The sequence below is a fragment of the Pygocentrus nattereri genome, chromosome 20 (assembly GCF_015220715.1).
Source record: "Pygocentrus nattereri isolate fPygNat1 chromosome 20, fPygNat1.pri, whole genome shotgun sequence".
Taxonomy (NCBI): Eukaryota; Metazoa; Chordata; class Actinopteri; order Characiformes; family Serrasalmidae; genus Pygocentrus; species Pygocentrus nattereri.
Window position 1 is genome coordinate 30,591,482 of NC_051230.1, and position 26,534 is coordinate 30,618,015.

Here is a 26,534-nt window from a genome sequence, read left to right on the forward strand (position 1 = left end):
GTGGGAGCTCTAACTTCACCACAGAAACGAGGAGATCTCAGGATGGTGGTCAGTTTTTGGGGAGGTACCGCACACACCGACATTCAAAAACTTTTCATGTGAAAAACTTCACTGAAAACTTTTTCACGTTTTCCAGTTCTTAAGTAATTATTAAGTCAATTAAGTTACTCAATGCTTATGTACATGTTATAAAACCAGAATGCAGGTGGCCATTCTTAAACACTGCTTTATAAAAAGTTTGCTCAACACTTATATACAAGCTATAAAGGGCCAATTTAGGCGGTCATGAGTTCTTAAGTACGGCTTTACAATTAAGATACTCAAGGCTTATGTACATGTCATAAAGCCCGAATGTAGGTCGCCATGAGTTTTGAAGTAGTGCTTTATAAATAACTGCTCAATAGTTCTATATGTTATAAAGTTTCAATGTAGTTGATCATGACTACTCAAGTACTGTTGCAGTTATGTTACTCAATGCCTATGTACATGTTATAAAGTCCCAATTTATGTGGCTACTCAGTGCTTACGAAGCCCCAATGTAGGTGGCCAGGAGTTAAGCAATGCTTTAGAATTAAGGGTAACACTTTATTTGAAGGCTACCTACATAAGGGCTTTATGACGCATTCATAAGCACTGAATAATGTGTTTATGAAGCACTACTTGAACATTTATTAAGTGCTTATGTCAGTTCTCGCAACCTGACATAAGATGTTTTATGAAATAAATAACATTGTCCTGACATAATATGAATAAACATTGAACATATTTACAGCACTAAACACATTTAAACCCTGTACATAATTGCATCAATCATCTTATCCATGCCATGGAGCGAAGAGGGGGTGGTTTCCAGGCATATTTCACCTGATATTAATACAATGTCGTCTTAAGAATGTTGACATAAATAGTTATGTACAGTGTTTTAAATGTGTTTAGTGCTGTAAATATGTTCGTTTATTCTTATTATGTCAGTACAATGTCAATTATTTAATAAAACATCTTAAGTCAGGTTGCGAGAACCGACATAAGCACTTAATAAATGTTCAAGTAGTGCTTCATAAACACATTCAGTGCTTATGAATGCGTCATGAAGCCCTTATGTAGGTAGCTTTCAAATGAAGTGTTACCGAATTAAGTTAGTCAACACTTATATACATGTTATAAAGTTCCAATGTAGGTGGCAGTGAACATCCAAGTACTTTGTAGTTAAGTTATTCTATATTCCTTAAGCACGTGTTATGAGGTCCCTATGTGGGTAGCCTTCAAATAAAGTGTTACCAACTTTTCAGTGTTGTCAGAAAGTCGACCTGGTTGTTGCATTTTTTGGTCAACTAACTGCATTTATTTATTTTCTACGTTTATATACTTACTCATTTTTTACATTTAATATACACATTTTATTAAAATGGACTGTATTGCATTAAAACCTAACTGTGGACCATGTCGCTTGTGAGTCTACATGTAAATACTGTTCCAGAGGAATGAGGTGGACGCAACATGGAGAACAAAATGTTAAAAACGCTCCCAAGTCTCAAAGCGCAGTGTGGGTCTTGTGGCCATGCAGTCTCCTACCTCCTGTCTGAAGGCCTTCCTGTAGCCAGCCATGGGGGTAGGAGCGAAGGCCCTGCCAGCGACGCAGCTGACCACCACGGGGATGCCCTGACCACACGAGCTGTTACCCTTGGCCATGAGAGAGTGACCCAGCTTACAGCTTGACAAATGGGCCTCGTTTCCAGTGCAGTTCACCAAGTAATCCCAGTAGGACGGCGTTCTCCTGCGGGCAAACATTCTGCGAGAGAAGAAGACAGACAGATAATTAAACTTTCAAACCATCGTTTCAAGACAAACAAGCCACTGACAGACTGAACTGCACATCAAAATGCAATAATACAATGAAAACAGCAGAGTCTGCGAGCGCAGCCATTTCAAGGCTCCAGGCGAAGGGTCTTTCCATCTCCACAGAAACGTCTTGGTGTCATTTAATCACGTACGGTCAGACATAGTCCACCAACTGCTGTTCCTAAAGACGGTATTAGAGTGTTTAATAAGAGGAAAAGTCTCTGAGGTGTTACTGGAGGGAGACGTGAGCCACATTTGTTTTTCATTTAGCCACCGAGTGAAAGAATGTCCAACGCTGGCGGCCACCCAATACAGATTATGTCAAAAACAAACTTAAAGGGACACAAACACAGAACTGCAGCAGAACGAAGATTCCTGCCCCTAACCCTCTCAGCTCTAACTCAAAAAACAAACGGAGAAATAAAACTATTTAGCTTTTCTCTGAAGACACCACCTCCAACAACAGAGACTTTGGTGAGTTTGAACACTCTTAAAAAAAAGACGGTTCTTCAAGGGTTCTTTAGTAAGGAAAATGGTTCTATGTGGAACCACAAACACGCAGAAGATCCCTTGGCATGATGAACAGGTTGGTTCGTCAGATTGTTGGAAAACGTGCTGTAGATGTTTCTGCACCCATAAAGAGTTTGTTACTTGAAAAAAGTTGCTTTATAAAGCAGCAAAATGGGTTCTTCTACTGCAACAAGCTTGATATCGTAGCAATAGCAGAACCATTTTCGGTGCTACAAAGGTTCTATACCCATCTATAGCATCAATCTGAAGAACCCTTTCATAATGCAAAGAACCTTTTACTCGTGTGAAACGTTCTTTGATTGCCTTTTTAAAAGTGTGTATGGTGGCTTTATCTAGATCATCTGTGCTGTGCTGATAGATAGACAGATAGATAGACAGACAGATGTAGATAGATACGATAGATGGATGGACGGATGGATTGATAGATAGAATGATACACTTATATAAGTATGAACAGTTTGTTGCTAGTGTTGCTAACCTATTAGCTTAAGGCTGCGGCGTTCAATTGTGAGTCTAATAAACCTAAATTTTAAATGTTACCAAATTAATATAAGGTACAATTTCAGTCACTCCTTATGAATCAAAAATGGGAATTATTATGACTTTGTTTCCATCTGCCACCTGAGTAAGACAATCGTCTCCTCAGGAACTTGTAAGTTCAGTTCCTGGCGATGCCCTAGCCATCCGCGAGTGGACCTGGATAGGATAACAGCTGTAAAGGTATTCTGTTAGCATAAAAAAGCCATGTGCTAATCATTTGGGTATATTCAGCTTCAGGTAGGTGGTATGTGGTGTAGGTTTTGCCTAATGATTCGTCCGAGTTTTCTTTTTCAAACTACTTTCAAAAGCACAAAGTAAAACTATTCGAACCTAAACACCTAAAATATTTGAGTAGTAATACGTGCTGACATCACAGCAAGCACCTATTCACACAAATGAATAGGTTTGACACTGCTCCCAAGGTAAGACGTTTATGGGTTGTTTCGTAAGTTGGCAAAGTCTAAAAAGGTTTCTGTTTAATGTTCAGTTGTTAAAAATCATAAAGAAGCATGGTCATTTATTAAAAACACTGAAAAAGTAGGTGTCCACAAACTTTTGACAGTCAGTGTATAAGCTATAAGTGTATAAGTCCGGAAGTATCGAGACAACCCTTGTGATAAGTACCCACAGCAGACTTCATATAAAAAGCACTGACCGATAGAATGGAACGCTCTGGAGGCCTAAGGTCACCATGTCCAATGCCAAGTGTGGGCTAGAGGGGTATAAACCCCACCAGCACTGGGCTTTGGAACAGTGGAACTACGTTCTCTGGAGTAATGGAGCTCCATCCAGTACCTTTGGGATGAGTTGGAGTGTCCAGAACTGATCCTCCAATATCACTAACGCTCTTGTGGCTGAATGCAATCAAATCCTCACAACAAATGTTACAACATCTGTTGTAAAGCCTTCCCAGAAGAGTTAAGGCTGTTTTCAAAACTCCAGCGACTCCCTATTAATACGCTTTACTGCCGAAGAAATGCTGGCGGAGCAGGTGCCTCCAAAGTTGAACGTAGGTCCACCGAGTCCACCGAGAATCTAGAGGTCATTTAGCAGAAGCCAAATCCTGCTGAGTTATGAAAGCAGTGCTGGTTCTGTGCCTGTACAACAGCGGACGAGCATTAAGGAAAACGTTTTGTGGCCTTTGACGTGTGCAAGGAGGCACGTAGCTTCAGGACTCTGAAACTAAGACATCCAGTTAGAGCTTCTTTTCCACTCTTGACCAGTAGTATCTCATGCTCCTGATTAACTGCTGACAGGAGGTTTTAGACCAGGTTTCCACATGGTAATGAAAGAAAGGTTGTGATTTACAGGTCCTCAGACAGCTGCACGTTACAGCCGCTGTATGGAACGCAACAGGACCAGAGCAAAGATTCGAACAATGTCCTTCCAAGATGCTTTAAATTTACAAGAATGTTCTACACGGGCCTGATCTTCAAGATTCATGTCATTTCTTCCTTTCGGCACAAAAAATCTCTGTATTTGCAGACAGAGGAATAAAAAGAATCACTGGAGACATTTTTCCCAGCGAGCTGTAGTGGTCAGTGCAGGTCAGTGCTTTGGATATGTGTTTAAAAGAGATAGCCAGCAGTTTCCAAAGCCAGCGATCATGGAAAACTTGCATGTGTTTCTTCCCTTCATCCATCTACTTCTGCTGGAGCCTGTGGGTAGTGGACGTGTTTACCGTTTACATTGATTCGTCGATGAATCTTGTATCTGTGCTCAGTGAAAATGACCAGCGATAAAGGGAAATTCTGAGAAAAGTGACTCCTAAGATTAATCGATTGGAGGTGTATGCATTAAAGTGATAGTCTGATGAATAAAGCAGATGTTTGAAAAAATAGGTTTGAAAAAACGACTGGAAAAAAGGACAAAATTACTGATAAACACTTTTTTTGTGACAGATTAGTACAAAATTATTGCAAAATATTATTGTTTTTCATTTGGAAACACAGGTTTCAGAGGGCTATAAAGCCCCTAGCCCTGGACTGTGGAGCAGTGGAGCTGCATTCCCTGGGATGAGTTGAACATACGGTTTCCATTAAGTGAGAGTTCAATGAACAACTAGAACTGAGACGAAATTTTACAAACAAAACGTTTTAAACATACAAATATTACCACTGATGCTGTCTTTCATATCAGGTTTTGTAGTTCATCTGCTTGTTTTAATGTTAAGGGCTCCAATCTGAGGCAAGGGCTCAAACTCCACAACATACACAAAGCGCTACTGCAGAGTTTCAGCTCCTGGGTACAACAAGAACATTGGACTTGACGTGAAGGTTTCACTGCGTTAAATCTGTAACAAGTGTCTCTGTGTGAAAGTTCTTCAGGATACCTAAAAAGTAAACACTGTCTGTGCTTTCAAACACATCTTGAGAAATGGGAACTTGTTTAAATTCATCACTCTACCTATATTTTAAACGTCATAGTCATTATGAATGCTTACAGTAATCAATGTGGCAATAAAGAGTCGATGAACACATTAGGTGCTAAAGTACTTGTGAACATATTGCTTATATAATGGAATCAAAAAGACGAAAAGGCACGGAAGCCTGAATGTGAAATGTGAACAGCTGTAAAAGGGACGCTGTAGGCTTGAGTATACTGACTTGTAGACACGTGCGTTGTATCTCTTCTCTCCGGGGAAGCCGAACATGCCGCAGATCACCCTGGTGTTCATTGGGCTCCACTCCTCATCGCAAATCTGCTTCCATTTCCCACCATCCTTCACCTCCACATAGCCCTCCGTCACTGGGATTCGCTTCCGGTAGGACGCCAGGATCGGCCGAATGCGCACGTCCTCCACCTGGATGTTCAAACTCTGGCAAGAGGTAAAAAAAAAAGTATTAATTAAAGTTTAGAATTCTAGTAACAGCAACTGAGGAATCGAGTAAGAACAGATCATACAGTCATAAACGCTGTTGCATCACTGACTACAGAATGATCAGCACAAGAACAGTCCATCGGGATCTCCATGAAATGGGTTTTTTCAGTGGCTGAGCAGCTGCACACAAGCCTAAGATCACTATGGACAATGCCAAGCATCGATGGAGGGGTGTTAAGCATGCAACCACTGGACTCTGGAGCAATGTAAATTATGTTCTCTAGAGTGATGAATCACACTTCACTATCTGGCAGACTGAAGGACGAATCTGGGTTTGGCAGATGCCAGGAGAACGCTACCTACTGGGATGCACAGTGCCAGCAGTAAAGTTTGGTGGAGGAGGGATAATGGTCTGGGGATGTTTTTCAGGCCCCTTAGTTCCATTGAATTAATACTACAACACATAAAGACATTTTACACATTTTTTTTGCTTCCATCTTTGTGGCAACCGTTTGATTTTTCCAGCATGCCTATGACCCTGCACACAAGGGTGAGCTCCATAAAGACACCGTTTGATGAGTCTGGTATGGAGGAACTCAGAGCCCTGACCTCAAGCCGACTGAATATCTTTGGGATGACCAGGAACATTGATAGTGAGCCAGGCCTTGACCTGACAAATGCTCTTTTGACTGATTTCCCACAGACACACTCCAAAATCTTGTGGAAAGCCTTCCCAGAAGAGTGGAGGCTGTTTAAGGGGGCCGACTCCATACTTTGGGCCATATTGTATGTGTGTTTGTGCCCCTCTCCATAACGCTAGCACTGCTAATAAAGAAGTAAAACTAGTTGCGGTAAATTAGCACTATGAGCTTGACGGTTCAGGCCAGCAGGCACTAGCTGGTATCCACGTTAGCACTTCGCTCCTTTATAAAAGTCTGAGGAATGCTTTAATCAATGAGGTTGCTCCAGTGAGGTTTCGTTTTTTTCCTATAAACAGAACCGTCTCTGGAAAAAAGCTTATTGAGAGTTTCCAATGCCTGAACGTCTGTGTTGTGCATTGCACCAAAGTTACGTAAGTCTCAGCTGGAACCTCTGCGAGGGTCTTAATGACAGCTCCGGTAAAACTCTGGCAGTTTACTCAATAGCTTTTATGATTCCTCACGTTCTTAAAAACAAGCCATCGGCTGCAACGTTTGTGAAGCCACTCTGTTGCAAATGTTGCATTTTACAGCAATCCAGGGGATAAAATGCTTTTAGCAAAATCCGAAGGAACGTGGCAAAGCAGAAAACGATCGGACGGAAGATTGACACACACTCGCAGAAGAAAAATAGTTTGGATAAATGGTGATCCAAAAGACACAATGAAAAAAAGAGCATGTATAATTTGTCTGGGATGGCACTGTTTTGGTTGGCCAGTCAGGCCAAACAACAAGGCATTGAGGGTTCGATTCGGCCTTCCGGGGTCAATTTAGGATGCCCTGATTCTCATGTACTCATTCGTTAGCACAATCCTAACTCAGCCACAGAAAGGTGGCCAATCCCAATTCGTTCACGTCTAGGGTAGGATGTCCTGATTTGTGTTGAGATAGAGAAGTAAGGGTGAAACGTTGGGGCTACATGACCCTCCAAACGGAGGTTTTTCAGAGACTCCAAATGGAGTGTTATAAGAAAAAAAAAAAGAAAAACTGGCAAGATGGCGGTGAGAGCGACCAAAGAAACCCACAAATGTGAGAATTTTCTCCATTAAAAATTACGATAACCATTGTTTTATCTTGGTTTAATGTCATTTAACGTTGTGTATTATGGTCATTTACTTCGTAACAAGCATAAAAAATAACTAATAGCATGCTAATGTTCCGGTAGCTAGCTAGCTAACTTCCCCGTTCCACTTTAAATAATTCAGCAGTTCAGATGCCTGAAGTGCCAGAATGTAAATCCCGCTCCATTTAAGGTGGAACGGGAAAATTCGAACAAGAAGCCGGCGAATACCCCCCCCCTCATATGATGCCCTAAATGAAACTAAAGCCCAGCAGTGAAGAGCTGAACTTTACCCTGCAGACTGGCAGAGAAGCACAGTGCTAGTAACTGTTAAGGAAGAACTGAAGGTCCTATTTTCGTAGGGCAAGATTTCAACCACTACCCCTTATAACTATAAAGGGGTTGGGTGACTCTTGAAAACAAGGAGTGGGGCAAAAAGAAGAAATGTGACTGGGCCAAAGCTGTGGTCATTCGAGACACTTTGCGTGCATGTGTCTTGAAGGAACAGTGTGGAGAAAAATCAAACGTATCCAATTTTCCACTTTTCCAAGATTCAAGTCCTTTTAGCGAAGACAAGTTTAGAGATAAAACGATGTACACTCGTACTCCTGAGGTGCTTTATGGATGCTGACCCTGTTGTCTTCCGCTACACAGTGAAGTTCTGTTCATTTTTATAGTTCATGGTTTTTCATACTTCATCCTAAACCACCCTGTCAAGTCTGCAAGACCTTAATGAAGACCTGGATGTGGTTTGAGCGGGTTAAGAAAAAAGTTGTTGTTGAGATTTTTTTACAGAAGCCATTTGGTATATTTGGGTGACCACGGAGTTCCAGTGTTTGCTAGATGCCAGACTCTGTCAATTAAATTTCAGTTCCTAGATGATGCTTTGTCACCTATGAGAGCCACTTTGCCACAGTACTACAATTTAGCAAATCCTAACAGTGTTGAGTGACTATTGAGTTCTAATGTTAGGAAAGTTGGCCTGCTCCAGATCTAAACTAATGCTGCAAAAAAAGGAAAATTGTTTAAATTTGATACCTCAAATTATGTATGATGGCCATCCTACTACAAATTAGCAGCTTCAAGTCGAACTAGAACAAATGTGTCACTAAAGAATTCTAATATGGCTAAAAAAGAATGGAAGGTAAGGACTAGAATACATCTCATTTAGGTGGAGCTACTATCTTTTGCTAATTGTGAGACATATTAGCATTGTTAGACAGAACTATCCATTGAGCAAGTGGCTAACCACGACTATTACACCTAGGTTTTTTCCATTCCTAACAACTACGTGAAACCTGGTTAGATGATGGCTCATATTAATAGGCAGTGTGGTGTCTAAAACTTAGAACTTAGGCACATAGCTATCTTTTTTAGGCCTTATGTCCAGCTCCTGAAAGCTTTACCACAAGAGAGCTTGCTTGGCTGTATCTACCTAGGTACCAAAGAGAAAAACATCCTGATTGGACCATTTTCACTTGGTTGTTTCATGAACTTAACCCTATTGGTTCCAACCACACCTTAACAATGGCTTAAGAGCAGTGCTAGAGTTTAAATACAACAGGCAGACTAAAAACTATAGATACGTATTTTTCAGTTGGCAGAAGTCATCAGGTTTTCTTTCGCTTTTGACTGATCTAACAATGGATCTTTGGCCTTTTATCCAAGTTTATTCAACTGAGATCTCATAAAACCTCTAAACTGGTTTTGTCCTAGAAACAGTAGCATGAACAAGTTTGCTTGTTGCAAGTCTATTAAAAAGTGACCAGAAGCATCCTTCGCATATCAGGCATACTATCCATGAGGCCACACAAGGAGGGGAATGAGCGGACCTACATTCTTTGGCCCTGGAGCAGACCGGGCTTCTGGAAGCCTGGGAGACGGCATAATTTGCAGCGCTCAGCAAAATGCAACTTAAGCCTTCCAGAGCTTGACCTGCCCCGCCTCCCCACAGCACCACCACCTACATGACTGTCTGCAGTACCGTGGAACAAAAACCATGGCTTTCCTGACGCTTAAGAAAAGAGGCACCATAGGGAGCAAGAGGGGTTCTTCTCTTCCTTCTTCCAGACCACAGCAGGAGGGTGAGAAGAGCATGAGCGTTTCATAAGAGCCAAAAGGACATGGAATGAGAGTCTTGACTTGAGAATGTGGTTGTGGAAGGAAACATGCTGAGCAGAGACGGTATCCAAGTAATACATTGCTTAGCCTTATAACACAATCTGAGCTTTACAATGGCAGCAAAATGTTTGCATATGCTCCACATTTTAAAGGCAGACCAAGTTTTAATTTAATAGAAAATTTTGACCTAAGTCACCCCAGAATAAAAGTGTGTGTTTTGTTTTCAAATATGTGTGCCACTGGAGCACAAATGTTACTATATTTGCAGAGTAAGACAAGATAATGCAAGTCACAAGAAGCCTGCCAAATAACAAATCTGTATAGCTGCCCAGTCTCACGGTTTAGTTGGGAACCAGAGTGATGCCACAGCCATCCGTAAGTGGGAGGTCAACGCCATCACGAGTTTTTGTACAAATAGCGCGTTTGTTACACTCAACGGCTCTGTGCAATCAGACATCTTAATAAAAGTAACAAAATACAGAAACAACAATAAATAAAACAACACACACACACACACACACACACATATACACAAAGTTCCCACATGTGGTAGACCATGGTACGGAGTCACGTAGCTAGCCTGGAAAGAGTCTTTAGCTGCGGGGGAAGATCTCACTCTGCCTGGGGGTCCCGCAACTAAAGTGTAGCCTCACATAGACAGCCGGCCTGGGAAGCCTGGAAGCATCCTTTGCCTCAGAGGGGTAGTGTCTTCCCATAGGTGAACACCACCGGTCCACGCAGCCTCATAGCTGCAATGCAGCAATACCTACCTGCAATGTAGCGTAGAACACGTGACTGGTCACTATGTCAACTCGTAGCTGCAGTACAGTACAGTGTGGCTCAAATGGCTGGTCCAGGCTGCATCAGAGCTGTGATGTAGCATTGTTCAGACGGCCAGGCCAAGAAGCCTTTGAAACATGGGTGAAAAATTACTCTTGGCCACTGTCTCGATGCATACAAGGGCAAACTCCTCAGCCAATGGAACACAACAGCTGATTTAACAGAACTGGCAGTTAGCGCTCTCCTCTTAGACATTAAACATTAGCTGTAAAGCATCATCACACAAAAAAAAAAAACTGAAAATGAGCTCAGCAGCATGTTTGCAGCGCTCCCCACCATTATTTATCGATAAGTCCCCATCAAAAAGTGGTGTACTGGCTTTGCACACTGCATTGAATGTGCTACCAAAATATTTGCTACACCTGCAGCCAAACAGCCATCTTGGGCAAATAAATAATCTCTGAAGCGTTTAATTTGACGGCACAAAGAGGTTAAAACTTGATCAAAGATCACCAATAAGAACCAACCCTTTCAGCTTCCAAATGACTTCATCCAGGGGCGTTCAGTTTTTTTCAATCAGACGAGCTAGTGATATTATCTATCATTCATTTTTAGCAAATCTTAGTCTCTTTACTAATTCACAAATTTAAAAATGCATTCATTTATTTAAAAAAATCTATTTCAATAAAAGTGAAACTATCAAGGCATTACAGTAAGAAACAGCTTCCCAGCAAACAAGCCTGCAGGCCAAACTTGTAAGAACAGCTGGTACAAATACATACTTTGTGTTGATTATATAAAAACAGACAGACAGATGGAAAAAAGTGCAAGAAAAGAACATAAGAACCTAAAAAAAAGGTCATCTGCAGAACCATGGAAAATAAATAACAATGTTGGGCATTTCATTTGAGTGTCTTAGACAATGATGTGTTTCCACTGGTGGATCCGAGTTGAGCAGGCCAAAATACCCCTGGCCAAAATACACACTGTGTTGACTTTTGAAGTAAAACTCTGCAGCAAACTTAAAAAAAAAAAAAAAAAAGATTTCTGCAAACGTTCCTGCAGTTACTTTATTTTTGATTAATTTAAAAAACAGCAGTTGTGGCAGGTGCAAAGGTTTGGACACCCTTTCAGTAAAGTCTCAGAACACTACAATTCAGGGGATTTGGAGACCTCCCTGGTGGAAATGTGTAACTGCAGGCTCTCTAGCTTATGCTTTGGGCCCCTTCCCCAAGGGGATGAATCTGATAATTGCTAGCATATTAAAAGGGAATTCAACAAGAACTCAATCAAAACTGATTATCTATTATCATCATATCCTCATCAGTATACGGTTGATTTTGCATTCAAGGCCTAAACATTGAGCCTGTTACTTTCGCTCCCTAATCCAATACCTCACACAGATATACAGCCAGATTTATGCCATGGTTAGCATTACAGTCATGGGGTGGTGTACATAGCCCTGAGTTTTTGTATGCCTTTAATTACAGTTGGAATGCACACAAGGGGCTCAGAAGGAGGCGAGCAATGGCATCTTATGATGGATTGTGGTTGACAGAACAACATGAATCATTAGCACAAACTATGCAAACAAGAAACATGTTTTTAAGCTGGATAACAAAAGGCACCAGCAGAATCATTTGTGCAGCTGTTAAAGCCAACAAAGATGATAATTTTCTATGACAGAACAGCAATTTGTACATTTTGCTGCCCTGCACCTGCACCCTGGGAGGAAACACTCAGGAATTGTCAGCCTTCCTGAACACCTGTGATTTGCATGAACGCTCCCGAACTTCCCAGCAGGAACATCTGAGTTCGGTTAGCGTGCACAGCGAGCTATTCATGTGATCTGCTATAGCTCCCAGTGGACAAATGCTGCAACTAGGTTTGTTTGACTGTGATATAATGGGTGAATTTCTTCAGTGTTCAGCTGATGACAGAAGCTAGGACTGCTATTTCAATCAATACGTCGACTATTATGGAGCCCTATGAGCAAAATTCCACAGATTTTTCAAATTTTTCGGCATAACTAAACGGTAAACAAGGTCATTCAGAGTGGTTGGTGTGAAATGCTCCGTTCTAGAGAAATCAGGATCGTCGACAGTGGTGGTGAAAGCAACCAGACGTCTAAAGAGTTTAATGCCTCTAAAAGTTGAATGTGCTGCCTTGGGGTGGATTAAGCCCTGACTGCCAGGGGTCTTAGATGCCTCAGACCAAAAGGCCCAAAACTGCTGAAAGACTGGGCCAGTTCAGGGCACATGCAAAAATGTAATTTAATATAATATAATAGAATTTAATTAAAAGCCCCATATCAGTAAAATAGGTAAAATATACCCATTGACTAGTTACCAAAATGATAACTTTACAGGAGAAGGAACAAACGTGGCAAGCATTCTCGACCCCTTCCTTGAATTAATGAATCTGATTAGATTCAAAGAGAACTTAGTCAAAACTCCGTAAAGGATGTGTCAGGGATATGAGGGAACTAAAGACCTAAACATCAAGCCAGACCCTCTTTTTGAGTCTGTGCGTGCGATGTTAATACATAAAGACGTACAATATAGTCTGAAAAACTCCCAACCCAACACCCTAATCTAATAAATTCATATTACAGACTGCAGCCCCTCAGCTCATAACCCGGCACATATTTAAGCCATAATCAAAAGCCCCCTACCAGCAAAAATGTGCATAAATATGACTATCATTGCTGTCGGGACAAAACATTGTATTTTCAAAATAGTAACTTTATAGGAAAAGGAGTAAATTTGAATGTAAGTTAACAGAACAAAATTTTTCCCCAAGTATTTCTGAAGCATTGTAAAGCAAATGGCAGCTTTAAAATCAATCAATTTCTGTTAAAAAAAAAGTTATTTATTTTTGTTCTGACAGCGACGCTACGTAGGAAATAAACCTCTTATTCTAGAGGCTATATTTTGGTTTGTCTATCTGAATTTACAAGAACAAATCGTAAGTCAAATGATTTAGTAACTTCATAAAATAAGTGTAAATATTTATTTACTTGTTCATTTTATTGTAAAAAGCTCCTCTCAAATTAACAGTAAATGTGTTTTACGGTCTACACACATCGCTATATGCTTACAATTTACTGCTGAAAGCCAAAAATCTTAGACACTCTTTGTCTTATTTTTATAAAAGTACTTTTTACAGGGCAGATCACTGAAGAAACGTCATCTGTTTACAGTTTATAGCCCAGAAAAATGGGTCGACTTTCAGGAGACAAAAACTGTGAGTTCAGCTTCTTTTATTATAAAGGTTTAAAATGACATCACTGTCTATTTGACTGGAAAGAAGACAGTCACAGCCTCATACGACGCCCAGCTTCTGAATGTAGCTTATGAAATATTAAAGTTATGAAGAATTGTAATGAAGTGTGTTTTGGAACCACCGGTGGTTCCAAGGAGTTTAAGAGGTTAAAGGCTATTATACATTAACTGAGAATGAATCATTTGGTTTGTTTCTATTATTTTAGCTACAGCACTATTCAAAACGTATGTAAACAAAGACGTTGGAGAGAGAGTTGGAGAGAGGTGGTGGTCACTGACACTGTCTGGCAACTTGAGGAAAAGTTGTCTAAAATGGTCTTGTTCAACTACATTCATGGTGGAGACGTGCATGCAAGGAGCTCTAAGGTAAAATAGTCCCAAAAGACTCAGACCACTTTTACCACCATCGAAGTACATATAGACCTCAGAAGACACATGTTGGTTCACTGGTTATTTGGATAATGGCTATATTTGTGTTGTAGTCATGGTGACACCTGGTTCCTATCACCACCACTGTGAAGACATCTGACTCTCTACAATCAACCATTAAACCTCTCAAGCTCAACCGCTGAAATAGGAAGAAATCTCTCTAATTTACCTTTAAAGAACAAATACTGTGGCCTCAAGTACAACGTCTTAAAGTCATTTGAAACAGATGACAGGTTATATGAAGTGGTCATCTCAGCGTCCAGACAGAGCTATATTTACGCCTGGCAGTTGACCATACTTGATGCTAAAGCAAGTGTTTCCAAAATCTAAATTTGACTCTGTGGTCGGCGAACAAAAAAAGCAAAATATAGGACTGGATTCAGTCAGATGGCATGAAATCAAGCAAACTGAAATCTTGGGATCTATGCAGCTGCATGAAGGAGCATATGAGGATATTAACCTCCATATTTAGTAATTTACAGGCAGGTTATATGTGGATGGCTATGAAAGAAAACAAGCAACACAGTACATGAAAAAACTGTACTGAAACACGGGGACGTGAAGTAAATGCAGCGTGCGATCTGATAATAAAGCAGTAGACAATATAAGCAGTCATTGTGTAACTGCTTACATTATCTACTGAAGGTTCAGACTTTCCAAAACATGAAAAACAGCAGAAACCACAGTCAAACAGAGGAAGTGGCTGCTGAGAAAGAGTCTACGAGCTGTTGTAATGCCCATTGTGAAGTCCTGAGGTTAAAAAAGAGGCATAGTGCTTAATCCTTTCAGATCTAGACAGGTTACATAGCTATTTTAGTGCAATTACACAATTGTGTTGATCTCCTTGTTATTGTGTTCGCCTATGTCTTATCGGTAGCTCTGCTGTGTAATTGCTTCCAGGTGTTTCTTATCTGTTCCCCTGTAAAACAGCAGTCCCAAAAAGTATTTCAACACAGGTATTTAACGACTGGTTAACTTTAATCAAGTTCAACGTCAAAACATGTTTAATAAAATCTTATTTCAGAGGAAAAACATTTTTTGAACAACATCAAACTAAAGGTAGACCATTTGGAGGAAGCCTTGCGAGGAACTCCAACCTGACTTGGATTACGCAGGTCAAAGAAACTGCTCAAATAGTAATGATCTGAAACCCACGATCTACATTTTGAAAGAACACTTTGCCAAAAAGAAAATTACAGTCTTGAAACGGTCTGTTAAAAATAAATACCACTTAGTTTGACATTTTATTTCCCAACACAATGAACATTTTCTGTATGTCTAAGCACCTTTTGGGGCCCAATGTTTGTTTTCAGCTTTGCTTAGCTTTGTCCGTCAGAGGTTCACATCGTATGTCGGATTGTACTTTTAGTTTTTGTCATTTTTCTTAGTCTAGTTCTCCTTAGTTTCAGTTCTTTGTGTTTGTTCCTAGTTTTATTTTATAGTCTCTGTTTCTAGTTTAATCTTCTCTTTGGCGTGTTTTATGAATTTACCTGTGTTCTTTGTCTCGTGTAGTGATTTCTAACCATATAAGTCTGGAGACAACTTTTTGGGGTGAAATCCACTGCCAACAATGGTACCACTCCTGGTAAACCTGACCCCAAATTCTGCACTCTTTTAACACCCAGTAGACTACAAATGATAACACAATCAAAACAAACTTGCTAGTGAAACACTATCAGTCGCTATTGGAGCGAACAACAGGCTTGTTATTCGAGAATAAAGCTGAGGAGCGCATCATTGCCCCCTACTTTGAGCTCTGCCTTCACAAAACCCTTGACTAGTTTAGAAATGTTACACTCAATTTGTTCCCACCATAATATCTCATGTGAAAAAGGACCCTTACGTACAATAATAGCATGCATAAGCATATACAGCATGCTAAAAATGATCGCATTTATATTATGGAAATTCACCTAAAATTTACGTTTCAGCGTTTTTCCAAATGTATATTTTTAAAGCAATATTTAAAATCATACTTTAGTTTTCTGCGAGTTTGAACACTTAAACAAATGTATTTCTTAACATCCTGAAGTCTACTCAAAAGAATGTTTGTGTCATGAACTTAAGTCTATTATTTTGAAATATATTTTAATGCAATATTTTTTAAGTGTGCTTTACTACATTTTAGTTGTAATGTATATGAGTTCCATATACATGTTTTCTTAATTATGTTTCAGAAATATACACTGAAATACATTCCAAATTTGTTGAATGTACAGAAATGTATTTAGTAATACTGAAATATAATTCAAAAAGCATTTAAGTGCATTTCAATTGCAGTAGAACTCAATAAGTAGCACGGAAGTGAACCAGTACATGCAGTAGTCTATTTATGGTACATCCCAACTGTTATAACAGTTACATTTACAAGTTGCACACTTAAACGTACTTACGTTTAACTTATTTGAAAAAAAAAAAAAACACTCAAAACGTAACTAAAAGCATTTAATACATGTTCACTCAGGTTAATTAGAATTTAAATACACTTACACTGTTAGAAAGAAAGGTACCATGTGGGTACATGATTTGTTCATCAAGGTACAAACAGTGTAAATGTTCCCTCATGTAACGTGCTGAGATAAACGAGATTTATTAAGGGCCCAATCCAGGGTCATGGTCTAAACGGTCCAGGTTCACATAGCCAACACGGATAGATCGGGGGACAGACATGACAGACAAACCAGAATCCAACAGAACAAGCAGAGCAGAACAAACAGAACATCCGACACCAACAAAGACCAGCAAATACAAGGGGCAAACACAGGGCTTAAATACAGAGGGTAAACAAGGGACAGGTGGAAACACAGGTGGAGACAATCAGGGGTAGAGTCATGAAACAAGGGGGCTGGACCCTTAGGGTACCACCACAGTGACAAGAAGGGCACTGCCCCAGCGACAGTGTCGTACCTTTTTGTCTGAGAGTGTAAGTTTGATCTGAAATAATGCATTGAGTGTGTATTAAAGTACACTGAGAGTGTAAACATATATACAAACATGAATGATGGACTTTTATGTTAAATATACTCAGTGAGCTCCAAATGGGGAATAATCCGTGTACAATAACATCACGCTTAATTTGTTACCAGTGAGAAGTGCCGGTAGTTCAGGCATGGTTAAAGGCAGGTCATTCAGTCTGGATCGGCGTCAGATATTATCGGCTGCTTGAACATTAAGATGTTTGCTTGTTTCAGAAGCAGAGCAGGAAGGAAAACAGGTACCTTTAGCCTGGCAGTTTATCACTGGAAACAAAACAACAAGAAAAGAAACACATGTGGCCTGTTTCCTCTGTAACTTGTGGGGACGACTGGGGGCGGGGATGGGGTGGGGGGTTATGGGGAGAGGGGAGGGTTATTCCCCAGCTGGGAAATCGATCTGTAAGGACTTGTCTTTCTGTTGAAACAGAAGGCGGCCTGCGAGGAGACCGGGGAGGTTTTTTCTTTCAAAAAGAAAAAAAAAGGCTCGTGGAGTCGGGGAAGGAGACAGAGGCACAAGTGGTGAACCTCTCTCCTCTGCTGGAGAGAGAAAAAAAAGAAAAAGAGTAGAGGAATGAAAAAAAGAGAGAGAGACAGCTTGTGACAAAACACATATGCTCATCCACTCTACAGGGAGGGAGAGAGAGAGAGAGAGAGAGAGAGAGAGAGAGAGAGAGAGAGAGAACAGAGAGGGAGTATGGGAAAGAAGAGAGAAAGATCAGAAACACAGAGAGAGAGAGAGAGAGAGAGAGAGAGAGAGAGAGAGAGAGAGAGAGAGAGAGAGAGAACAGAGAGAGGGAGTATGGGGAAGAAGAGAGAGAAAGACCAGCAACAGATAGAGAGAGAGAGAGAGAGAGAGAGAGAACAGAGAGAGGGAGTATGTGGAAGAAGAGAGAGAAAGACCAGAAACAGAGAGAGAGAGAGAGAGAGAAAGAGAGAGAAGGAGAGAGAAAGAGAGAGAAAAGAAAGAACAGAGAGAGGGAGTATGGGGAAGAAGAGAAAGACCAGAAACAGAGAGAGAGAGAGAGAGAGAGAGAGAAGGAGAGAGAAAGAGAGAGAGAGAAAAAAGAGAGAACAGAGAGAGGGAGTATGTGGAAGAAGAGAGAGAAAGACCAGAAACAGAGAGAGAGAGAGAGAGAGAAAGAGAGAGAAGGAGAGAGAAAGAGAGAGAAAAGAAAGAACAGAGAGAGGGAGTATGGGGAAGAAGAGAAAGACCAGAAACAGAGAGAGAGAGAGAGAGAGAGAGAGAAGGAGAGAGAAAGAGAGAGAGAGAAAAAAGAGAGAACAGAGAGAGGGAGTATGGGGAAGAAGAGAAAGACCAGAAACAGAGAGAGAGAGAGAGAGAGAGAGAGAGAGAGAGAGAAAGAGAGAGAGGCCAGAGAGGGAGAGGGATAGACCACAGAGAGAAGGAAAGAAAAAAAACAAAAACAAACGATACCACAAAAACACGAACATGTAAACACAAACATTTCTCCTTAAACAGAACGTGAACGTGAACGTCCCAGCAGAGGCAGCGTACAGGGCCTTAACATTAAATACAGTCGCAGCTCACGACAAACTAGTTTTTAGGATCTACGTCCAGTGGGTCTTTTTTCACTGCATGTAACTGTTTTACAGCTGAACTTATATAAAAACTATAAACTGTCGCGGTTACTCAACTCAAATTTATTCAATAAACTGGCTTACTTTGCGATTTGACTGACAGACAGTGTCTCCTCAGCCTAAAGCTCTGCTGAGCAGATTCTCCACAAGGGGGAGCTATTCTAAGTTTCATTTCTTTTATAAAGAGTTTCATAAAGAGAAGAAACCCACACCATCAGGATCTGGTTTGTAGCCCTCGGTTTCCAGCATCTGACGGGAAATGAAACGTTTGCAGAGTGAGTGTATAGACAGTCTAGGCCGACAAGCTCAGCAGACAGCTGACAGGCTAACTGACTCGCATTTAATCCAGAAATCATATAAAGTCATTACACTGATTTTGCTGGTAATCGTAAGAACCCTAATAATACATATATTAGATTCCCCTATTGCTCTCTTACACATTACTCAGTAATCAACAGTAACAGCCTGGATTATTTTGCAGGAGTGCCGATGTCAATTCCAGACACGGCGCCAACTGACAGCTACTTCGTCTTATGTAATCTGGTGAGTCTGGACTGCTTGAAGACTCCAACGAGGTGAAAGGCATGTACAATGTCATCACATGCAGCAGAATGAAGTTATCTTGACAACGTTCAGGAGCTAAGGCCGCGCACTTTACCATTACTGCAATAAGGGCCTCAAATTTAGCAAGTGGTTTTGTGATTGAATGGTTTGGTAATTTTTTGGTTTGGTGCAGTTTTGAAGCTTTTTGTGTGGCTTGTTAGTTTTTGGTCTGCTTTGGTGGTCCTTGTTAGAATTTGGTAGCTTTTGTTATGGTTAGATTTTTTTCTGGGATGATGTGGTAGCTTGTGGTCTGGCTTGGTTGTTGTTGGTATGAATTGGTTGTTTTTGATATAGTCTGGCAGCTTTTCTTATGCTTTGGTATTTTTTGGGATGATGTGGTAGCTTGTGGTCTGGCTGTGGTAGCTTGTGGTCTGATTTGGGTAGCTTGCGGTCTGGCTTGGTTGTTCTTGGTCATTTTTGGTATGGCTTTTGGTGTGTCCTTTAGGTTTTTGGGCTGGTTTGGTACTTTTTTGGTATGTTTTTTAGGTTTTTAGTGTGGTTTAACAGTTTTTGGACTGGTTTGACAGTTTTTGGTATGGCTTAGTAGTTCCTCTTATGGTTTGGTAGTTTTGGTGTGGTTTCATAGCATAGCTTTGGTGTATTTTGGTATAAAGTTTTTAGTGTAATTCGATAGTTTTTGGCTTGATTGGTCTTGGTGTAGTTTGGTAGTTTTTGGTGTGGTTTGATAGATTTTACTATGGTTTGGTACTTTTTGGTAAGTTTTTAGTGTGGTGGCCTAGTTTAGTAGGTTTTGGTATGGGACAGTTGTTCTTGGTATGGTTTGGTACTTTTACGTATGGTTTGGTTAAAACACACTGAGAAACAAGTAGAAATGCTACTGTCCCTTTTAAAGCCACAGATTGTGTGTTTAAGAATCATTCAAACTTGACTGACAATTGCAACAGAGGGAAACAATCAAAGTTTGATGATAATATCATCATCAGCTCAAGTCCAGACCAAACCCTACTGGGTTCAGATATATATCTCAAGCTCTGTCACCCAGCCCTGCAAGAGCATTATTAGCTCTTAGGGAAAACAGCTGGAGAAATCAAGGCAAGCCTGTGTGCTTGTAATCTGTCACGGCTGAAAACATGATCTCGACTGTCCTCGTGTACTGAAACTCTTGCGTTTTACTGTCAGTAAATCTTGCCTTAGCTAACTCCCAACATGTGGAACCAATACAGCCATGAGTGACAGTGAGGGAATCTGTGAAAATGGGTTGAGCAAACGCACACAAGCTGAGGCAAGATCCCCTTATTTTAAAAGCAGCCATTGTTTTTGTTGTAGTTCACGAGGACCTGAGAGGATTCCCCAGGCAGTACCTGAAATAACCTTTAACCTTTTCAGCTGACCTCTTCATACAAGTATCTGGTTACAACCTTCCAGGCAGTCTTCTCAAAACACTAACACTACCAGAGAGGGACTGTAATCAAACCCGCCTAGTTAGGCTCCTGCCAGCTTTCACCTCTGCTACACCATTTAATTTGGATTTTAAAGCAGTGCTTGCATTACTGCAGCTGAACTGCCATCAGCCTTTCCTCCCTAGCGAAGCCCCAGGGATCTCCTTCCTCCCACATCAAATAAGCAGGCTTGTTTACATGGGCAGAGGCACGCTGCATGTGCTAATAGCTCAGGTGGTGTGGAACACTCCCAGCGCTCGTAGAATTTTGGCCGTGAGCCACTGTGCTAATTGATGATTATCGTTTTTGTTGAATAGACAGCTGGTTAACACAATTAAAACCAGACCAAAACGGCCTCATGGGTGAAATAACATGCAATAATGAAGAAAAAGTCCCACCGAAGTCTACAGCAACACGGTAACACTTTCCTTTACAGTTCTAGCTATTACACAGGTAAGAGTGAGGTAAAATCTCCTAAGTACTAGATTACCTATTACTTTAGAGTACTATTTTAGCTACCACGATGGTGAGTTCTGAAACTATTCAACAAATTTACACTAAAATGTCCAACAGGTTCTAGATATTAACTGAGCAAGTATAGACTCAAAGTACTAGATTATTATTTTGGCTAAGACGAGGGTAAATCGGAAACTACTTAACTAAATTACACTGGGATGTCTAAGAAGTTCTAGATATTAACTGAGCAAGTATAGACTCCAAAGTTTTAGATCATTATTTTGGCTAACATGATTGTAAGTTCTGAGACTGTTTAAATAAATTACACTGAAATGTCCAACAGGTTCTAGATTTCAACAGAGCAAGTATTCACTCCAAAATACTAGATCATTATTTCAGCTAACTTGGTGGTAAGTTCTGAAAATATTTAACTAAATTACACTGAGATGAGTTACACTAATAAGTTCTAGATATTAACTGAGCAAGTATACACTCCGAAGTACTAGATCATTATTTCAGGTAACATGGTGGTAAGTTCTGAAACTATTTAACTAAATTTCACTGAGATATCCAACAGGTTCTAGATATTACCTGAGCAAGTATAGATTCCAAAATTCCTCCAAAGTACTAGATCATCATTTTGGCTAATATGATGGTAAGTTGTGAGGCTATTTAACTACATTTCATGTAAAAGTCTAACAGGCTCTAGATATTAACTAAGCAAACATAGACTCCAAAGTACTAGATCCTTATTTTGGCTAACATGATGGTACATTCTAAGACTGTTTAATTAAATTACAGTGAAATGTCCAACAGGTCCTAAATTAACTAAATAAGTATGATGTACAGACTAGAAAGTACTAGATCATTATTTTGGTTAACACAATGATAAGTTCCAAGACAGCCTAACTAAATTACACTAAAACCCCAAACAAGGTTTAGATACTGAGCAAGTGTGGGGGAGCAAGTGTGGAGTACAGTCTCCAAAGAACTAGATATTTTGGTTAAATGACGGTAAGCTCTGACAGTCTATCTGAATTACCCTGAAATGCCCAATACACTCTAGATATTTACTTACTTCATATGAGATATACTATATAATTTGGGTAACATGATGTTACGTTCTGAGACAGTCTAACTAAATTACACTGAAGTGCCAAATATGTTCTAGATAACAACTGAGTAAGTATGGGATACAGTCTCCAAACTGCTGTGCACCATTTTTGGTAAACATGCTGGTTATTAATTAGGCTGTTAACTAAATCACATTAAAATGCCCAACAGGTTCTAGATATTAACTGAGTTAAGTGTGGGCTGAAGTCTCTACTGTGTTGTGAAATTAGTTTGGAAAACAACCAAGAATGCAGAAAGTCTAACTAAATTACACTGAGATGAAAAAAAGTTCTAGATACTAATTGACAAAGTATGAGGTACAAAAATGAGATACATATTTTGGCTAACACTGAAATGTCAGTCAAGATTAAGCTACATGCTACGGCCCAAAGGCGTCTCTAAATAACTGTAAAGCTTTTCTGGATTTCTTTGTGGTCAAGGTTGAAAATGGCAGCCCTTTGCCATCATGATATACTTATTGAGCGTTTGGAACATTGTGTTGGGGTCAACAGTTTGGCTCTAAATTGGTTTATCCCCTATATTAAACATAGAACCTTTTCTGTTACCATTGGGAAATACTTCTCTTCATCTGCGACCATGATCTGGGGTTCTACAAGGGTCCATTATAGGCCCTGTGCTTTTTTGTTATACATGCTTCCCTCTAGGCCAAATTATTTGAAAGCATAACATCTTATTTCACTGTTATGCAGATGATCTACAACTATATTTATCTTTATACCTTGGAAATCATTACTCCTTAGGAAGACTCAATGAATGTATTATGGATATTAAGAATTGGATGACCCAGAGCTTTCTTCAGCTGAATGATAGTGAAACAGAAGTTATTTTCTTTGGTCCCCCTACAGTAACCAAGAGCTTGAAAGAAAATCTGGGTTTTATAAAAACACAAGTTAAAAACCTTGGGGTCATTTCTGATACGGAATTAAAATTTGATGAGCAAAGAAATGCAGTGGTTAAGGCTAGTTTCTTCCAGCTTAGGACCATCTCCAAGTTAAAATTATGTCTTAATGCTTCAGATTTGGAAAAAGTCAGTCATGCCATTGTGACATCTAGACTGGATTACTATAATGCATTGTTTTTTGGAATTAACGAAGCATCTCTGGCTCGTTTACAACTACTTCAAAACGCTGCAGTCAGAATGTTAACTGGTACGAAGAAAAGACAGCACATTATGCCAATTTTAGCGTCTACACTGGCTCCCAGCGCATTTCAGAATCCAGTATAAAATAGCATTGATGGTTTTTAAAGCTTTGAATGGTTAGGCACTTGTTGAGGACATGCTTTGTATATATGTGCCCTCAAGATCTTTAAGGTCTGCGTCTCAATCACTTTTAACTGTACCTCGGTCTCGTCCTAAACAAAAAGGGGATCGTGCTTTTGCTGTTGATGCAAAACCTTGGAATGGTCTTCCAAGTGACATCAGGCGTGCGTCATCTGTGACTGTTTTTAAAATAAAGCTTAAAACACATTTTTATCGATTAGCATTCAGCAGTCGTTGATCGACTGAGGTCTGTATACCATTGTGTGAATGTATGGTAGTGGTGTTCAGAAGGTGGGAATCCTTCTTTTTGTTTTATTGTAAAGCACTTTGGTTTTAAATGTGCTATATAAATAAAATGTACTTACTTACTACTTAAAGGTAATAAACAGGTACATACTATATAAGACTCTTTGTACTGTATTCGTATACAATATTTGTTACATCATATAACTACCTTGACTTTTACACCCAAAATAATTACACAGCACTTTGTTACAAACAGAAGTTTGTACCACATATGTGCCCAATCAATACCTACAACTTTTCAGGCATTTCAGTTTAATTTAGTTAGACTTCTTTGTGTCTTACCCAATATCATTACCTAGAGCTGTGGAGTTTGTACCACACACTTACCTGGCTAAAAGCTGGAACTAAAGAGCCTGTATGATGCTGAAGGCCAGTTCCAGGAAAGGCAGAAAGGCTGCTTGTAGCTCATAATGGACGAAGCAATAGAAAGCCAGGCTAGAAAAGAATAACACGGATCAGAGTCCTGCTACAGGGCACGATCCGCAAAAGCCATATGGTTGTGGTTTCAAGCTACATTTTCGAGGACGAAGGCCAGGGTTCTTCACAGCGAGGAGTTCATTCAGGGCCCAGAACATACAGTTCCAGATGGCATGCTGTTTTAGAAAGAGAACGACAGAAGAGGTAGGAAACAGAGATCTGTAGACACTTCATCATTAATGCTCGCAACCACCTACTTCAACAACAGATCACCTGCACCCGCAAAATCTAGTGCCGTTCCTGCCCGCACCTGCCTGAAAAACCTACCGCTGTTCTTGCCCGGGCTGGCCCGCTTCAGCCACGTGTTATGTCGACCTGCTCCCGTCTACTTTGGGCTATAGTCCTTGTCTTTACCCACTCGTGTTCAGCCTTTGTAAGAGATGAGAGACAAGAATCTTCAATTTTTTAATAGCTGATTCCAGTTCTTTACAGCCAACATGGCCAGTTTTTTATTTGCCATTGCTTTACTGCATTTTCAGCGCTTTCTATTGGCCACACATGCAATATACATGACAGGACTTCAGTATTCCACATTATTAAAACAATTTAAATAACACAAATAAACTAATAATAAAGTGCTTTTTAAATACTGCCAATCTGCCAATTCCTATCTTGGCCAATTGTGCATCCCTAGAATACAGCATTGCTACTAAACCCCATTACATGGTGTAATAGCCTTTAGACCCTTTAGGCCTCCACAAACCCAGCTGCAAAAATGAATGTTTGAATAACTGAAAATACTAAATTATGTCAAATGCAATACAATACAACATGGTTTTCTGAACAGACTGTACATTATAAAACATATAACATAAATGTGCCATTACTTTTGCACAGTCCGTTTTGTGTTCTGTTTTTCCCCAGTATATTAAATTCATCAAATAAACAGAAAAACTGAGAATTAATTGAACGAATGTGCTAACTTTTCATTTGGAAAAAACAAGAACAACAACAGAAAAAAAAAAGAACGAAAAACAAAACTTTCATTTTTAATTTCACCAGGGCGCCCAAACTTTAGCATGAGACCAAATCTTGAGGTTATTTATCTTCACTATGTTTACACATCATGTAATCTTTACTAAAGTGTTACTGCAACATACTTGAGGCTTATTTGTTTCCACTTTCACAATAGCTAACAACTGTTCAGGGCCACCCCACCCAATAAGCCCTAGCAACCACCCGAAACCTGCTAGCTTTTTACAGGCAACCTGTCCACAAATCACTCCGCAGGTCAGGCATGACCGCAAGCTTTGTGCAGACCTCTAGTAGAAAAGACAGAGAGAAAAAGTGATGTAACGCATAAAGAACAGATGACGAAATGAAAAACGCCCAGCACAGCAGTTAACCCCAATCAGGGCCTCCCTTATAATCCATGTGCTTACAGCCAAAAGGCTGCAATTTTGACCCTCAACCTTCAGTGGAGAAAACGCTGGGGAGCCTGAAAGCAAGAATGTATGATGGAGGAAAAATTAGGAAAAATTGCCTGGAAAATGGGTCAAACAATTAAAGTGTTTTACAAAAATGCTTCACTCATCTATCAGATGAATGAGAGACCAGCGGTTAGTTGAGCTGAACCTCATTTTCTGGTCATTGATCATGCCATTTAAACGCCTGACCGCAAGCCATTTCAACATGATGGGTTACAGGCCGGGTTCCTAGACACAGAATAAACCAGCCGCAGACCGTTTCCTGTACACTGAAGTCTACAATCAAGTCCATTAATATGTGGATGTTGACAAAGTAAGTTAAGTTCACTGTATATGCTACCACAGTATATTGAAGTTGAAAATGTTTATGAGCTCAAAATGCAGATTTTTAACTTTAATTTGAGCGGATTTACATCCAAATTGGGTGAAAGGGACAGAAATTACAACATTTTCATATATACCCCACCCTCACTGTGTTACAGGGCTCAGAAGTAATTGGGCAAAGTAACATTATCATAAATTAAACAGTCATGTTTGACATGTGGTTGCAAATCTTTCGCAGTCAATAACTGCCTCAAGTCTGGAAACCATAGACATCACCAGACGCTGGGCGATTGTCCCTGGTCATGCTCTGCCAGGCTTCATTTCCTGCTTGCTCTTGGGTTGTTTTGCCTTCAGTAAGAGAAATGAATGCTCGACAGGAGATCGACTTGGCCATTGGTGAACATTCAACTTCTTTGCCTTAAAAAAGTCTTGGGCTACTTTCTAAGCATACTTCAGGTAACTGTCCATC

General features: G+C 40.1%; 1 protein-coding gene across 1 annotated transcript in view; it reads right to left on the reverse strand.

Moving 5' to 3' along the window:
• Nucleotides 1-26,534, reverse strand: part of loxl2b (lysyl oxidase-like 2b) — a 69,746-nt gene that overhangs the window by 29,101 nt on the left and 14,111 nt on the right. The window contains exons 4-5 of the mRNA XM_017709264.2: nucleotides 5,517-5,728; nucleotides 1,573-1,789 (exon numbers count right to left, since the gene is read on the reverse strand). Of these exons, the coding sequence (XP_017564753.1) occupies nucleotides 1,573-1,789; nucleotides 5,517-5,728 (429 nt within the window). The remainder of the gene's footprint in view (nucleotides 1-1,572; nucleotides 1,790-5,516; nucleotides 5,729-26,534) is intronic.